General features: G+C 61.6%; 1 protein-coding gene across 16 annotated transcripts in view; it reads right to left on the reverse strand.

Annotated features, from left to right (window-relative positions):
- MYRF (myelin regulatory factor) overlaps window positions 1–12,751 on the reverse strand; it is a 33,018-nt gene that overhangs the window by 11,804 nt on the left and 8,463 nt on the right. For 15 of the 16 annotated variants that reach the window (XM_038564338.1, XM_038564329.1, XM_038564336.1 and 12 more), the window contains exons 2-9: window positions 8,409–8,496; window positions 7,955–8,215; window positions 5,843–5,904; window positions 4,773–5,043; window positions 3,450–3,700; window positions 3,215–3,338; window positions 1,363–1,558; window positions 88–164 (exon numbers count right to left, since the gene is read on the reverse strand). In XM_038564338.1, the coding sequence (XP_038420266.1) occupies window positions 88–164; window positions 1,363–1,558; window positions 3,215–3,338; window positions 3,450–3,700; window positions 4,773–5,043; window positions 5,843–5,904; window positions 7,955–8,215; window positions 8,409–8,496 (1,330 nt within the window). Of the gene's footprint in view, window positions 1–87; window positions 165–1,362; window positions 1,559–3,214; window positions 3,339–3,449; window positions 3,701–4,772; window positions 5,044–5,586; window positions 5,762–5,842; window positions 5,905–7,954; window positions 8,216–8,408; window positions 8,497–12,751 lie in introns of those variants that run through there. The other variant, XM_038564340.1, reaches the window with a different exon arrangement.

Here is a 12,751-nt window from a genome sequence, read left to right on the forward strand (position 1 = left end):
AGGGGACTCAGGAGGCAGGGAGGGGACAGATACTGTGGGTGCTCCCCAGCCCTTCCAGGCACCACCCCTAGAGGGTCAGATACTCACGTGACAGGATTAAAGGGCCGCTTGCTCCGGTCAGACTGCGACTGTTCAATGTTGATGGACTGGTTCAGGGCCTCCAGCTGGGGGAGAAGCAGAGGCCGATATACATCAGGGCCGGGGTCCCTCCCTGGTTCTGTCTCCCTTTAGCCGCTCAGTCCAGGCCTGGCCCAGCCAGAGCTCCCCAGGAGGCGGAGGCATGGCCCTCCCCTCCATGAGGGCACCGTCACATCACTCTCCCCTCCGTGCGCACGCACCCATGCATTCCACAGACACACGGCCCCCATGTCCACACCCCACATGCCTCCACCTTCGCTCACATAACCCTAGCCGACCTCCATGAACACCCACTCCCACCCAAACCCACACCCCCCCCCAGACCCTCTCCCACACCCACATCGCCTCAACCTCTCCATGCCATGCCAAGGTGCCAGGCCTGGCTCCCCACACAGGAGGAAACACACCTGGCCGTGCCCCCAGGAAGCTCAAGGGCCCCAAGTCAAGCACTCCTGGGGTGGGGCTAGAGGTGCCACAGGGAAGGAGCCTCAGGGCAGGTGTCCCTAAGGACCCAGGCCAGTAGCAGAGTGAATGGGAAGGCCAAGGAATCGTCTCCCAGGAGCGGAGGGATGGGCATTCTCAAGGCATCCCAGAGAGCGGGAGCTGCCTCAGGAAAGCAGGGGCTGTGTGAATGGCCACAACCGGTCTGGGACTGGAGTGAAGGGCTAGGTCCCAAAAGCCTTTGTGGCCTAAGCTTAGAAGTCAAGGCTTTGCTGGGAGGGCACCAGGTGCTTTGGAAGAATGGCTAGTATCATGCCCACCAGTGTCTCAGGGGGAACATGAGTTGCAGCCAGAGTGGATGCTGCTGTGGTCATTTAGATGAGGTTGGGGGTTATGGTCTGGTCTGGGGAGAGCCAGAGAGGAGAAGACAGGGGAAGGGGCCAGGGTGGGCAATGCTCTAGGGGAACAGCCAGGCCCGGTGCATGATGAGGTGAGGGCAAGTGGGCCCCTGGAGCCCCACTCCCTGAGTGGGGAGCCCCAAGGGCGGGGTAAGATGACAGGGAGTTCATCTGGGGATGGGGACCAAGGCAGCAGCCAGCTTAGGGCAGGGTCTCAGCTGAGGGCACAGACTTGGGGTCAAGGTAGAGAAGGAATCAGGAAGCATGGCTGAGAACCAGGAGCCTGACAGTTCGGGTGCAGGTACACTCACTTTACCTGGAGGTCTTTCAATCTCAGGCGTTCCTGGCTCCCACCCTCCCCTCCTTGCTGAGCCCCAAAACCTGCCTTCACTCCATGCAGTTTCAGGTAGAAGCAGTCAAGAGGCTTGAGGCCTTCAGGTGTCTTGACATACTTGGGCTCACCCAGCATCCCGATGTACACTGTCACCTGGAAGTGGTTTTTCTTCTGGCACACGAAGGCGTCGTCGCCCACGGAGAAGTTGAAGCCCTTGTCAGCGTCCACACGGTAAGTGAGCATTGGCCTAGGGGCAGGTGAGGGTACTCACTGGAGGCCCCCCAAAGCCCGGCCTGGAATGTCCCTCCCACATGCCTACATTCCAAAGCAACTTCCTCTCGGTATCACCAATCCTCAAACCACTCATGAGGCTGCCCCCCCCCACCACACCGCCACCGCTTCTCAGAAATGGAAACTGAGTCCCCGGAAGGATCTGAGCTCAGGTCTGCCACCTCTTCAGCCAATATTCTCTCCTCTACGTAGCTTGGAGCAGCCCACCCTGGTGATGAGAGAATCAGGGCCAGAACCCCGAGGCCCCACCAGATGGGAGTGAGCTCCTGAGGAGGGGGCTTGATGGCCCCTCCTCACACTTGGCTCCTTCCCAGAACGCTGCCTGAAGACCGCTCCTCATGGGAGATGGGGTGAGAGAGGGTGAGAGGGGATGTGTCTGCAGAGCCTCACTGGCCTGACAGCTGGTTGCCATGGAAACGGTGGAACCAGGCGCCGGCTCTGCACTGGCCCAGCCCCTGTCCACTGGCTTGCTCAAGCCCCCAGAGTCCTCATTCTGACTCCTCCATCTGCCCAGGTGGGGAGAGGGGCACTCTGTGCAGCCCAGACCCAGTCTCAGTTTACCCATCTATTGCTGGGCAACTATTCCAAGTATGGATCCTTTAGGGGACCTCTAGGTGGCAGGAAAGAGGGCAACTGTTAGCCCATCCTCACCCAGGTCCCCAGGCACAAGCGGTGCCCCTGACGCCCAGGAAGATGGACAGAAAAGGATTCCAAACTTGAGGGAAGAGGCTTTGGGGCCTGGCTACCACCTATATAGGAAGGCCTGGGGTTCCACCCACCTGCCCGCCCCAGGGGAACACCCACCCAGGAAGTATGCAGGCCACACCAGGGTTTCAGCTGCCAGCTTCCTGGCCTTAGGGCCTGAGATGGCAGGGCTGACCCCGAAAATATGGTAGTAAGAGCAGGGGGTCCCCACCAGGCCATAAGGGTGGGATCCCCGAAGACCTCCCCCCAGGCCTGGCAGGGCCTCAAGGGATCCTTCAGCAACTTACAGCAGGCCGGATCCCCCCAACCCTGAGGGCTTCTGGCTAAGAATCCCACACAGCTGGGGAGCCCAACTCCAGGAGGCCACCCTGTCCAGGCCTGGCAGTGTCCAAAGGGAATCAGTGAGCCACACTCTCAGCCCCACTGGACTTCTGCGGGAGTGAGGGGAGTGGTCCCAGAGTGCTCTTGGCCTGGTCCCAGGAAGTGAATCTGCATGGGTGGGTGCTGAGGGAGAGCTAGGAATGCCCGGACAGCCTGTCCTCCCCCACCCCTTTGTCCCTCCCTCCAGGGAGGGGGCTGCTGCCAACACAACTTCCTGCTACCTTCCTGGAATGCAGGAGTGGGGGAGGAGGAGCCAGAAAATATCCATCCACCCACTTCTCCCTGACTTGACTCCCACTGGCCCCACCCTAAAGACGCTGCCTTCTTGGGGAGGCCTCGGGCTGGCCCAGAAACTGGGAACCCTCAGTGCCAATCCTGGTTCCGCCCTGAGCCTGCTGCGCTTCTCTAAACCAGGAAGATGCTGCGCCCTGTGTGCTCCCAGGCCCTGCTCTGGGACCCTGATGCCAGGGCTGGGGGTCCCCAGAGATGGTAACAGGAGGGGCGGGGTGTGGCATGAGACACTCACAGCTCTTTGTAGTTTGCATCGTACAGCGTGGCCCACTTGTTCTGCTGATGCGGTTGCCACTTGATGGACTGATAGTTGGGGTCCAGGTAGGAGCCGCTGAGGCTGTCATTGTCCTGCAGGAGACCTGGGAGGAGCAAGCACCTGTGTGGGCCCTGGGCCCCTCTTCCCAACCCTGTGCCCCACACCCAACGTCAAGGGTCAGCTCCCTGTGAGGTTCAGCAGGCCAGGCACGTACCTGGTGAGGGGGCACCTGGCGGGTGCCAAGGTGGCGTCTGGACCCGGGCGATGCTGAGGGGCAAGGAGCTGGGGCCAGGTGACAGTGGGCCCTGGGGAGGCCAGGGGGGTGATGGGGCGCGAGCTGGGTGTGGGGGCAGGCTCGTGGTGGTCCCGGGCTCCTGTTTGATCATTCCATTCAGCATCTGGGTATTGAGGGTGTTGGGAGGTGATTCGGAGTGCTTCCTCTTCTTGGAGGGGTGTGTGGGGAGCCTGGGGGTGACACAGGCATGTGCCATGTGGGGGCTGGCCCTTTCTGAGCCCCCCTCCCCTCTTCACCCTGTCTCAGCAGGCTATGCCCAATCCAGAGGACACCTCCTCCAAAAAGCCCTGGGCTTTACCTCTGTGCTCCCCCATTGCTCTGTAATGTCATTCTCTGTTTCTGTCACTCCTCTCTACCCCCCAGATTACTGAATCTAGGAGGAGCCACCCCTGACTTGTCTGTGTCCCCATCCTGCCCAGCAATGGGCCTGGTGCACAGAGTGCTCAGAACTGTCTGTGGAATGAGCAAGTCGGTCCTTTCCCTGTGGGGACATTCCCAGAGCCACCCTTCATAGTGGGGGCTCCAGGGAGAGCAGCCTCCATAGCTGCAAACAAGCCCCAGAGGGCACGGGCCACCGAGTCTGGGAAGGAGAGTTTCTTGGGAAGGAGGCTGTGGAATCTGGCCTTGAACTAAAGCTTTCATGACATCTCAGTGTGTAAAATAAACAGATAAAAGTATGATTTTAGGGGAGCCTGGGTGACTCAGTCAGCTGGATGTCTGTCTTCAGTTCGGGTCGTGATCTCAGGGTCGTGGGATGGAGCCCCGCATCAGGCTGTCTTGTCTGCTCAGCAGGGAGTCTGCTTCTCCCTCTCCGTCTCTCAAATAAATAAGTAAAATCTTAAAAAAGATGATTCTACTGGTTGGAGTGTGAGTGGAAGCTTGGGTCCGTGGCTAGAACTTCCTCCAGAGCCCCTGGACTCCGTGAAAAAGGTTGGAAAGTCACTGGTGTCTGGGTGAGGGCACAGCTCGAGGTTCAAGTCCTGGCTCTGCCCCTTCCTAGCTCCATGACCAGGACCAACATTTCCTCCCCTGGGAACCCCAGTTTACCTCTCTGGACAGTGGGGCAGGCCATGCTCACCAAATCAGGTAGTCGGAGCACTTGGCTGTGGCCCTGTATCTGCAGCTGGCTGCTGGTGGGCACATTCGTCACCTGGGGTCAGGGCCTTCTGCCCTCCTGGTTCACCCCTGTTCTGCCTACTGCTGCCCTGGCCCCCCACCCAAGCCCACCTGCCCTGGTCTTACTCAGCTCCGTGCTGCTGTAGCAGCTGGTGTAGCATCTGGGACTGCTGCGTATGGTGGAGATCGCTGGGCACGAGCCCCTGCCCCATGGCGGCATAGGGGGGCATCGGGGGCTCGGCCTTCATGTACAGGTCCCGCTGCAGGACGGGGTAGTGAGGCGGGGGTGGTGGGGGGCCCGGCAGGTGGGCCGGAGGTGGAGGCGGGTGCTCTAGGCGGGAGGGCACTCCCACGTGGCACAGGGTCTCGGGGGTTATGGTGCGCAGAAGATGGGGGTCTGCGGGAGAGACGGCGGGGAGCGGGGATCAGCGCCCCACGTCACTCAGGTTCCCAGGCACCGCTCGGCCCCTGGCAGGGTCCCCGATCTCCACCCCGGGGGCTGCCCTCGCACCAACCCCCTGTGGGAGGAGGGCTGGGCGCCGAGGTTGGCCACTAGAGGCTCCGGCGGGGAGACCAGCCCCGGCCAGCGGGTGCGCAGCTTTCCCGAATGTCCCAATGTCCTGCCCGGCCCCTTCGGCGCAGGCCCGGCCGCCAGCTCCCGCGGCCTTCCCGGGCCCGAGCACGGAGCCTCTAGGGACCCCCGGCACGGGCCGCAGCCCCTCGGGCCAGCCCCGCTCCCTTTGTTCCCCAGGAGGCATTCCAGAAATGTTTTGGGTAAGATAAACAGAACTCTTGACCCTTCCCGGCTGCTGCGGCGCGGAGAAGCCGCCCAGATCCTTCTGCTCCGCCACCTGGGGGCCGCGCAGCCCTGCCCCCGCCCCGCCACGGGGGCCAGCGGGGCCCGGACCGGGCTGCACCACGGCCCCAGCCGTCCACTCACCGCCAAAGGGCGCGTCCATGATGGCGCAGGCGGCCAGGCGGGTGGCATCCCCGGCAGGGACACTTGCTCAGAGGCAGGGCCAGGCTCCCCACCCGCCGGGGGGAAACAATAGCAGCGCCGGGGAGTATTTGAGCAGCGATAATCTCGCCTGTTGGGCAGCCGCGGCCCCCTCCCTCCCGCGCTCCCTCCCTCCGATAAGGCCGCCCCAACCACTTGCCCAAACCCCAGAGGGGAGGGCGGTGCCCGCTGGACTCACCATTCACCTGCTGGGGGGAGTAGGCCTCGGAGCCCGAGTCTGGGGGAGAATCCGGCAGCGTGCTGCGGGGGCGGGAGGAGGGCGCTACTGGGCAGGCCGCAGGGTCCCCGGGACCCCAACGCCCGAGGCCCTGACGGTCCCTCACCCCCACCCTTGGGGCATTTTGAGCCACCTGGGAGTGCCAGGCAGGGCCCGGGGCTGAGGCGCGGGTGTGGGGCCTTGGGCAGCCCCTCAGACCCACTGGGCACTTGGGGACCAGCAACCAGTGTTCCTGATGCACAGGGATTCACGGATTCACGGAGCAGGGGCCAGGTCTGCTTCTGCCTTCCCACGCCCACTGAAGCCCCACTTTCTAGAAAGTCTAGAGGGGCTCTAGGGGGCTCTAGGGGGCTCTAGGGGGCTCTAGGGGGCTCTAGGGGGCTGGGCCGTCCCACCGTGGGCAGGTATGGGCTGGGCAGGCAGCCAGCTCCACCAGGCCTGGGCTTATTTTTTTCGTTCGGGTTTTGTTTTATCAGCGGTTCAGGCAAAAGAACAAACTCAACCCTGAGAGATCAACAAGTCCTGGGCGAACCTGCATTCACCGGGTGAGGGGGGCCGCAGCCAGGCGGGGACCCAGCTCTTTGGCCGTCCTGGTCCTCACGTCTGCAGAGGCTGCCCAGGCACCATCTCCCGCCTGCTCCCTGCACAGGGCCGGCGGGTCTTCTGGTGTGTCAAGATCCCTTCCCCTTCCGCGGGACCTCATGTTCTTTCCTCACGACTCCTCCTCATGCTCCTCGATTTGGTGATTTATTAATAACTCCCCAACCCTGCCCCAGCCAGCCTGCAGGATCCACTGCAGAGGGGATGTGTGTTCGTCTTGTTTGGCACCTAGAACTCCTCCAGGCAGGGACAGGGGCAGGGGCAGGGGCAGGAAAGGGCTCTGGGTCCTGCCCAGGGAGCAGCCCGGGCCCCGTGGTCTCTGTGTGGTTCTGGGCAAGCCCTTTCTCGCCCTGAGCAAGGGCCTCAGTGTGCTGAGGGTCAGCCCAACTTTACTCGCAGGCCAGCTGGTTTTGGGGTCCCCTGGGAGCTGTTGCTGGAGAGGGCTGATAGGCTTACACAACGAGAGCCACGGGGCAACAGCAGCAGGTACTAGCAGGTGCTCATAACTTGTCAATTCTCTTCCCTCTGTCTTTGCCCTTCAGGGTCTGGGCTTAGGGACAGACTCTCACCCTGACGTCTGTCTCCTGTGGCAAAAGTTCACCCCTAACACCCCAACTCGCCTCTGCGAATAAGCCAGGAGAAGCTATGGTACCCCCCGACCCACACTTGCTGTGGGCCTCCTCCCCTTATTTCCACCGTCCTGGAGGGAGACACGTTTTGAGGTCACTCTACAGCTGCGGATGCTGAAGCCCTGACCGGGGCTGTGGGTTCCCAAGCCAGAAGGTTGCAAATGCTGGAGCTGGAGGTGGGGCCAGGCTGTGGAGACAAGTGTCATGCCTCCCACACTCTAGTATTCTTCTACCCAAAGACAGGGTCCCCTGTTCCTGCCCCAGGCTGAACCCAGAACTTCCTCGAGCCCCTCTGCAGAACCCAGCAGACCCATGTTCCTGCCTATCCTTATGAGCACATGTCTGTGGCTGGGATGGTGGCCGCCTGCTTCCTTCGGCCACAGCCAGACCCAGGCTGAGCCCCAGGGTCAGGCCACTGGTGTGGACCCCTTGGAGAGAGGATTGAAGGGCCTGGAGGCTGGCTTGGGTGGGGGAAGCTTCAGGTACCGTATCTGTGCCACTGGCGGCCAAAGCAAATAGCAGCTAAATGCACGAGCGGATGGGCCTGGGGCAGTGCGGGGACCCCGTGTGCCCTCTGTATGTACGCGTGTATGTACATGCGTGTATCAGGACAGGTACATAGCTGCATCCCCTCTTTACAGAGCTGTCAGAATTTTCTAGCACTTACACCAGCCCTCATCAACCCGCTGCTGCTCAGAATCCTCTGTGGCTGCCCAAGGCCTCAGAACAAAGTCATGAGTCCCTCCTCAGCCACTTTACCTAACCAGTCACCACGGCCAGGCCAGGCCGCTGCCAGCACCTCCCAGACCCACGCCCGACCCCCTCATTCCCAGCCCTCACTCACCCTGGGGCATAGGGAGCCTTGGGCTCTGCCTTGATGGGGGGCCCAGAGGCCCCCAGGAAGGGCTTAGGAGCGCCACTCATAGCATTATTGTTGCAGTTGAGCGGGGTGCTGTAGCTTGGGGCTGGGAGGGAGCCATGGCGCCCTGGGGAGGGTCCACCCCCAGGGGGGCTCAGGTGGTGGCCCCCGCTGGAGCCTGGGATGGCTGGAGGCCCGTGGGGGTAGGAGGCTGCACTGGCTGGAGCAGAGATGTCAGGGAAGCAGCTGTGGAAAAAGGAAAAAGCTCAGCGTCCACCAGGACCCCCGCCCCTCCCAGACTCCCCCTCTGCAGGGCAGCTCAAGGAGACAGCAGAGGAGTCAGCAGATGGGAATAGAGGGGGAGGAGCTTGCAGACTGGGGCTCCATCACCTGTCTGGTGAAAGGTGAGGCCAGAGGGGGTGGGGGTGGGGCCACTCACAGGTCAGAGGCATCCTCCTTGCTGATGTACTCCTCCAGGATGCTGGTGTCTATGTTGGAGGGCTCCAGGGCACCGTTGATGTCGTGGCCTATAGGGAAGGGGCAGGCATGAGCTAGGTTCCCCAAGACCCCTAGGCCTCTGGGCTCTGCCCCACAGCTCTCCGCAGGGTGGGCCCTCCAAAACCCATGCCCCCAAGCTCCTCCCCACCTGTGTATCCACGTGGGGGGAGAGTCCTTCAGGGCCCAGCACTTCAGGGCCCAGCACCTGATGCCCCTCCAGGAGGAGGGGAGGAGCCCAGAGTGCAGATCTGGGACAGACAAGCCATTTCCTGGGATGTAAGTCTGTAAAATGGGGTAATCGGGGACACCTGGGGGGCTCAGTGGTTGAGCATGTGCCTTTGGCTCAGGTCGTGATCCCGGAGCCCTGGGATTGAGTCCCACATCGGGCTCCCCATGGAGAGCCTGCTTCTCCCTCTGCCTGTGTCTGCCTGTCTCTGTGTCTCTCGTGAATAAGTAAATAAAAATCTTTAAAAAGTGTGTGGGGGGGGTAGTCATCCCAAGGTCTTATGGGGTGTGTGAAGAGTCAGTGAGATACTTCCTTGAAATGAGTGCCCAGTGGATGCCCACCACCCGTGGATGCTGGACCCAGACTCAATGACCCTGTCCTGCCCTGCCTCCTTCCAGATGGCCCACCTGGTGGGCACCGAGGAACCCAAGGCCTGGCTGGGCTGAATCACATGTCCTGAAGGTCCCATGGGCCAGGGGAGCCTCCTGCACCCCAGGCCCCAGTCGCAGATACCCAGGGAGTGGGGCCTGGACTCAGCCTACTGCCTAGCTCATCACCCCCACGACGGGGGCCAGGGGGCCTAGCCCTTGTGTTCCAGAGAGGTGAGGGCTTGCCTGGCCTCACAGCAAGGAAGGATGGCGGCCAGAGCTCTGCTCCTCCACAGCCCTCTCCTGGGCCCTCCCTGCTGGCCCTAGCCCCACAAAGGGGAGGGACTCAGAAAAGGCGCCCAGTGCTCTTGGGCATAAGCAGGGGAGGAGAGGGGAGGTGCTGGCCTTTCCCCTCCCAGGGTCACCTTGCAGGGGGGGAGTGGGAAGGCGGGGTGATAAGGCGGTGACGTAGGAGATGTGTCAACCCCGATAATGGAGGACGGCCCCACCCACACTGCTGACTCAGGCTGGCCAGCCCCACTGAGGCAGAGCTGCCCCTCCCACAGGCCCCTGGGGCAGCGAGCCTGGGGTCTGCGCCTCACGCCTCCTCCCTGATGAGCCCTGGGAACAGCTCAAGAAGATCCAGGAACAAATCCTGGCTTGCTTAATGCCCACTGTGTGACCTTGAGCAGCTCACATGCCCTCTCTGAGCCTCAGTCTCCTCATTAGTAAAATGGGGACATGAACAGCTCACGCTTTACAGGGCTGAATACGAATCAAGTTAAGGTACATACGGTGCCCGGCACCGGTGTTCAGCAAACGGAGTGGCTGTCCTTGCTTCACAGTCCCAGAGCCCTGGGGTCCCCAGGAGCCCCTGGCCCAGGCCCCTCCCTGGCCCCAGCTGGCATTTCAAGAATGCTGAGCCCCGCTTAGGTGATTAATGAGTGGCTAAGCCCTCCTAGGAGTCACGCGCTGCCTGGGACAGGCCCTCCTGCTGGCCCCCACCCCTGGCTCACCCAGCCAGGAGCCAGGGACACCCTCCGAACAGTGCCAATGGCCCGCCAGGGCCCTGTGTGGCCGGGGAGAGGAATGACCAGTCTGCACATCAAGGTTCTAGGATTCCCATCTACGCTCTGGCCCCCACCCCGTCCTTCCCTGTTAACCGAAGGTCCCGTTTCTTCGATGCCTACTATATGCCTGGCCCTTTTGGAAACAAAGACATTAATGATCATAGGAATTTCTTATACAGAGAGTGTGTTCTTCACGTGCAGTGTGACACTCCTCGTCCCCCTCTGGAATGGTGATGATAACACGGGGACAGTGCTCGGGACAGCGGCCCCTGCGGACTGAGCACCTACCAGGCCCCAGCACTATTCTAAGTGCTTCAGGAGTTTATCTCCCAATCGCCCCCCCCCGCCCCCCGAGATTTAGTGTTATTAGCATCCCCTTATTCAGACAGGTCAAGCCTCATGCCCAAGGCAACACAGCAAGGATTCAACCCAGGCACAGGGGCCTGACTCCGCCGGGAAGGTGTGGCTGGTGACAGATGACTTTCTGGCCATTCCGGGGCTGTCCCATCTTATGGGCTGGGAGTGGCCCCGGGGATGGAGATGAAGATGGGAATGGGGAAGGAGGGAGCACCGGAGCATCACCCCTGCCCTGGCTCCTGAAGCTTCAGGTTTTTTGAGACTGAACTTGGAATCTACAGTGAATGATGGGGTGATAGAGTCACGGTGTTGCTATTTATAATAGGCCAGGCCCCCTCCTCTGCTCCTCCCCCTCCTCTGGCCAGGAGCACTCCTAATCACCCCTAATCCTCCTGCCCACCTCCCTTGGGATAGGGGGGCCTCAAGCAGAGGCATCCTGGGAGACCCTAATGAGAACCAGATGTGGCTGAGGGGAAGAGAGACCCTCCCGTGCCAGGGGCCGGGAGGACGGGAGGACAGAGGAGGGAGGAGGGAACGGAACTGGGAGGGAGGGTGGAGGTGGAGGTGGGCCGCGGGGAGGGAGAGAAGTTTGAGGTTTGGGGGGGTTGGTGGGCCTCCTGAAGAACAGCGAGCCCACCTCTTCTCCTTCTCTGGGACCCCACAAGGCCTGCCTGATGTTCTCCCCACATGGCTCAGCCACGTGCCCCCAGGCTGCCCCAGAAACCATATCGGACATTTCTAATTAAACCTTTGGGAGGGCAGGGTGGGGGTGGTGGCTTGCTGGAGCCCAGAGATTACTGAGGCAGGGGCAGAGTCCCCAGAAGCCCAGGAGGAAGGTGCAGCACACTCTTGGGGGTCCCCTCTCACTGACTGCTCCCAGAAAACCCCTGAAACATCCTTGAGCCAACAACAGATCCCTCCTAGGCAGGACACTAAGCATGTCTCCTGCTGATCCTCGAGACCACCCTGGGAGGTGGGAAGGCTGCCCAAGGTCCCAGCGTCAGAAAGTGGCACCACCAGGTCACAAACCAGCATCCCAGCCCCCCCCCCCCCCCCCCCCCCGCTCAGGATACCCAGAGCCCACCTTGAGATCCAAGGCACCTGCCCTGACTACACGCCCTGCCTACCCACTACAGCCTCCTCTCCCAACCAGCTCCCTCCCGGCAACTCTCCACAGCCCCTGTCTCTCTCTCTCTCTCTCTCTCTCTCTCTCTCTCTCTCTCTGCCCTGGGGCGTTTGCACATGCTCTTCCTTCTGCTGGACAAAGCCCATTCCTATTCACTCTTGAGGTTTGGGCTTCAATGCAAGTTTCTCCAAGAGGTGCCCTCTGACTCCCTGTCTCCTTGGCTGGCAGCCTCCTTTCTCCTATCTCCTGGGGCTCCTCACTCTGCGGCCTGGCACAGACCATCGGACAGAGCCTCTGTCCGCAGCCCACCCGCTCCCACGGCTCATGCACCGAGTGCTCACTCTGTACCCACACTTCAGATGGCTCAGATTTAACTCCCCTAACAACTCAATAGGACAGGCGGTTTTCCACTTTACAGATGGGGGACCTGGGATGGGAGCCCAGCCCTGCTCTGCCTCTCTGGGATATAAGCATCTAGGCATACAGTAGGTACTCAATAAATGTTCATGGAATGAATGAGCAAAGTGGCACGCAGGACACCAGAACCGGCCTGCCTGGGCCTGGGGACCTCTACCCAGCCGTGTTATGGAAGGGTCCGGGGCCACACAGGGCCCCTCCAGGTACTGCACCAGCGGCTCCTCATTAATTAGGGCCTTTATTACCTGCTTTTAACAGGAGCCAGACACTGCCCAGGCAGGCTGGGGTAGGGGCTACGGGGAGGAAGCACCTCCCCTCTTCCCTCCTCCCCGTATTGAGGCCACCCAGCTGGGCAGAAGAAGAACTGACAGGATACCAGGCAGGTGCGGGATGAGGGCGAGTGGGGGCCCAGGTGGTCCTCCCCCCTGGACCCCTCCCTTCGCCCCCTCACGCTCATGACTACCCCCCACACACACCAGCTGTGGCCGCTGGCTGAGTCTGGGCCATTGTCCCAGGGAACGGGGGAGGGTGGGGACCCGGCACAGTGGGAGGCTTGTGCCCTGCCCACACCTCCCCCCCACCCGTCAATGGGGCACTTGTCAATTCATGTCCCAAACATGGCGGAAATCCCGTTGGCCACGTGGCTATAGGCAGGGGCAGCAGGGCCCAAGTATGCTGGCCAGGCCTAGCTGATCAGAACCCGAGCTGGCAGGGCCTAGG

The sequence above is a fragment of the Canis lupus genome, chromosome 18 (genome assembly GCF_011100685.1).
Source record: "Canis lupus familiaris isolate Mischka breed German Shepherd chromosome 18, alternate assembly UU_Cfam_GSD_1.0, whole genome shotgun sequence".
NCBI classification, from domain to species: domain Eukaryota; kingdom Metazoa; phylum Chordata; class Mammalia; order Carnivora; family Canidae; genus Canis; species Canis lupus.